The sequence below is a fragment of the Nicotiana attenuata genome, chromosome 2 (assembly GCF_001879085.1).
Source record: "Nicotiana attenuata strain UT chromosome 2, NIATTr2, whole genome shotgun sequence".
Lineage (NCBI taxonomy): Eukaryota > Viridiplantae > Streptophyta > Magnoliopsida > Solanales > Solanaceae > Nicotiana > Nicotiana attenuata.
In genome coordinates, this window is record NC_031990.1 from 58,251,753 (window position 1) to 58,255,153 (window position 3,401).

General features: G+C 37.8%; 1 protein-coding gene across 2 annotated transcripts in view; it reads left to right on the forward strand.

Annotated features, from left to right (window-relative positions):
- Nucleotides 1-3,111, forward strand: part of LOC109211054 (homeobox-leucine zipper protein HDG5) — a 6,708-nt gene extending 3,597 nt beyond the window's left edge. For both annotated transcript variants that reach the window (XM_019374563.1, XM_019374558.1), the window contains exons 7-12: nucleotides 227-328; nucleotides 437-649; nucleotides 763-931; nucleotides 1,023-1,291; nucleotides 1,376-1,471; nucleotides 1,991-3,111. In XM_019374563.1, the coding sequence (XP_019230108.1) occupies nucleotides 227-328; nucleotides 437-649; nucleotides 763-931; nucleotides 1,023-1,291; nucleotides 1,376-1,471; nucleotides 1,991-2,509 (1,368 nt within the window). In that variant the 3' untranslated portion in view covers nucleotides 2,510-3,111. The remainder of the gene's footprint in view (nucleotides 1-226; nucleotides 329-436; nucleotides 650-762; nucleotides 932-1,022; nucleotides 1,292-1,375; nucleotides 1,472-1,990) is intronic.

Consider the following 3,401-nt stretch of genomic DNA (forward strand, 5'->3'; position numbering starts at 1 on the left):
TATATATATGGCTGATTTGTTATTGAGATTTACTCATATTAACTTTATAAGTAACCTGATTGTATGAATATATCTTTTACCCGTGCATAGAATTTAAATTGTTATCGCTGTTATCAATTTAATACAAGTGAAGTTTGCAAAATTGAAGCCTGATATTTATTTAATTACCATATATCATTTCAGCTAGCTAGTAATACTGTCATTTTTACCTCTTTTCTTTTTCCAGAATAAATGGATAGAACTTTTCCCATCTATAATTTCTAGAGCCAAAACTATTCAAGTTGTGACCTCAGGAGTATCTGGACATGCAACTGGTTCTCTTCAACTGGTAAGTACCTTTATAAACAAGAAGAAAAAAAACCTTTTCATGTCTTCATTATCTTTGTAGTTTATAAATGTTGGATTTCTGTTTAATTTTTTTTTTTTTTCGCTTCAGATGTTTATGGAAATGCAAGCTCTCACACCCTTAGTGCCTACACGAGAATGTTATTTCCTCCGTTATTGCCAGCAGAATGTGGAAGAAGGGACTTGGGCAATTGTTGATTTTCCTCTTGACAGTCTTCACAACAATTTCCCTGCTCCTTTCCCTTATTTCAAAAGAAGACCTTCTGGCTGCATCATTCAAGACATGCCCAATGGCTACTCTAGGGTAATTCTTGTGCTTTTCCCCTTCTTTTACGCTATGGTTGAATCATTAGCACATTAACAATTATTGAAGTAAGATGAATAACTAGACTCTCTTTTTTTTTTTTTTTTTAAAAGGTTACATGGGTGGAACAGGCTGAGGTTGAGGAGAATCCAGTGAATCAGATATTCAATCAGTATGTGAGTAGTGGTATGGCATTCGGAGCACAACGATGGTTAGGAATCTTGCAGAGACAATGCGAAAGGCTAGCTAGCCTTATGGCACGAAACATATCTGACCTTGGAGGTGCTTAATTTCTTCTCTAAATCTAATAATATCGTTTAATTTCTGGCGATTATACAACAGATTTGTATTGTTTGGAAATTGCTTTTTGTAGTGATACCATCTCCAGAAGCGCGAAAGAGTTTGATGAATCTGGCTCAGAGGATGATCAAGACATTCTGTATGAACATTAGCACCTCTTGTGGGCAGTCATGGACAGCTCTTTCTGATTCTCTTGAGGACACTGTTCGAATTACTACCAGAAAAGTCACAGAGCCAGGCCAACCCAATGGACTAATCCTATGCGCCGTTTCAACTACTTGGATTCCATATAATCATTTCCAGGTCTTTGATCTCTTGAGGGATGAACGTCGAAGAGCTCAGGTTTGCATTAAAAATTCCCAATTAAGTATTTGTGGTCTGAGAAGCTGGTTTAATATTGAATTATACAATATCTAATTAATGCAGTTGGATGTGCTTTCAAATGGCAACTCACTGCATGAGGTGGCTCACATTGCAAATGGCTCTCATCCAGGAAATTGCATTTCTCTTCTTCGCATTAATGTAAGATCCCTTTTAAGTTTGTTTCAGATCAACAGCACGATGATTCTTATGCACCATAAGCCGCAAACTTTAATATAGGAATTAACAAATTTAATGACCACTTTTAAAATATTTTTTAATCATAAGTAGACTACTAATAGCGGCAGTCCTTGTTGGGAAATTACTAGCTATTGCCTGAATAAGGTTGGTACTTATAGATTGCACATATTAGCTTTTCATTATCATGAAAAATAAATACAATCTGATCAACAGGCTAGGCTTAAATACAAAGAGCCCTTTGTCCAAAATTAATTAAGTTCTCTTGAGTACGGACTTTGGATTAGTACTCTCTCGCTTACTTCTCTTCTAGTAATCGTGTCACGAGTTTTATTAAATTTCTATATCCCCTAGTAATAATTTATCATCATATGTTAGTACTTGCCCGAACTTCAAAAATATTTGAAGATGTATCCTAATGTCTTACGTTGGCCAGTATGAGACATTTCCTACTTGACTTAGATTATTTTTGGATTGATGCAGGTGGCTAGCAACTCATCCCAGAGCGTAGAGCTGCTGCTGCAGGAGAGCTGCACGGATGATTCCGGCAGCCTTGTGGTCTACACCACCGTCGATGTGGACGCCATCCAGCTAGCCATGAACGGCGAGGCCCCATCGTGCATTCCTCTTCTTCCCTTAGGCTTTGTTGTAACACCAGTGGGACAAATCAATAACTGTGACACTAACATTAATCCTAGTGAAGCTAATTCAGGTGCACAATCTTCGGAGAAGAGGAACTTGTCAATCCAAGAATCTGGATCTGGAGGCTGTCTACTCACTGTTGGATTACAAGTCCTCGCCAGCACAATTCCAACTGCAAAGCTCAACCTTTCTAGCGTCACTGCCATTAACCACCACTTATGCAACACCGTACAACAAATCACTGCTGCACTTTCCGCTTTCAACCCCGAGCCAGCAATAACGGTACCGTCACCACAACTACAACCTCAGCAACAGCAACTAGAACCAAAGCAAGCAGATGAAATCAGCTCAAATTCCTAATTACCCAAAACCTCCCTTTAACAAAATTTCCAATATTTTATTTTGGAAAAGGTTGGGGGAGGTTATGAGTAATTGGTGAAAATGCGAAGTGGGTAGGTGTGTATGTCTTTTGTTGGCCCGAGGGGGGGGGGGGGTTAGATATGTCCAGCAACATATGGACTAGTAGTACTATTGCATAGGTAGATGGGGCCATGCAAATGAAGGTTATAGCCTGTGCATGTGCATGGCTGGGCCCGAGTAAATAAATGAGAAGAGTCAGAAGGTAGTTGTTAGGTAGGTGGGTAAATCCAGTGAAATGATTGTGTATTTCTTGAATATGTTTTGTGATAAGATTCTAAGATATTGGGAAGTCAAGAACGAACCAGGTGAGATCCTTGCTGAATGGTGAGAGACCCCAAGGAAAGAATATTTTAATGTTTTTTGTGCTGAAATAGTAGTAATGGGCCTCTCTCACCAGCTAACAAGGGTATGGTTCGGGTATTGACTTCTTGTTTTATGTCCCCCTCCCCTCCTAGTGATTAATTTTGGTATTGTTGAAAATATGAATTCGCAGCTGTTTCCGCATACACTAATTGTAGTAGTAACCTTAGAATTAAGATTTAATTACTAGTATTTGTTTGTTATTACCTCTGATCTTGCGCCCTCCCCTTACATATTATCCTTTATTTTGTTGCTTTTCCTAAAGGAATTTGATTTTTGGTCTTCAAGAATCTTCTTATATATAGTAGTAGCATTTTGTGTTTTGGCTGGTTTTCGGAAATTCTTGTATGCTATCTTGACGAAAAATTTTACTGTAACTTCCGTACTAGAGTATACAATTATGACTTATTTAGCATTAAATCGTTAACTTTTATACTTCAAAGATAATTTTCAAAATTTATTTCTTCGTTTT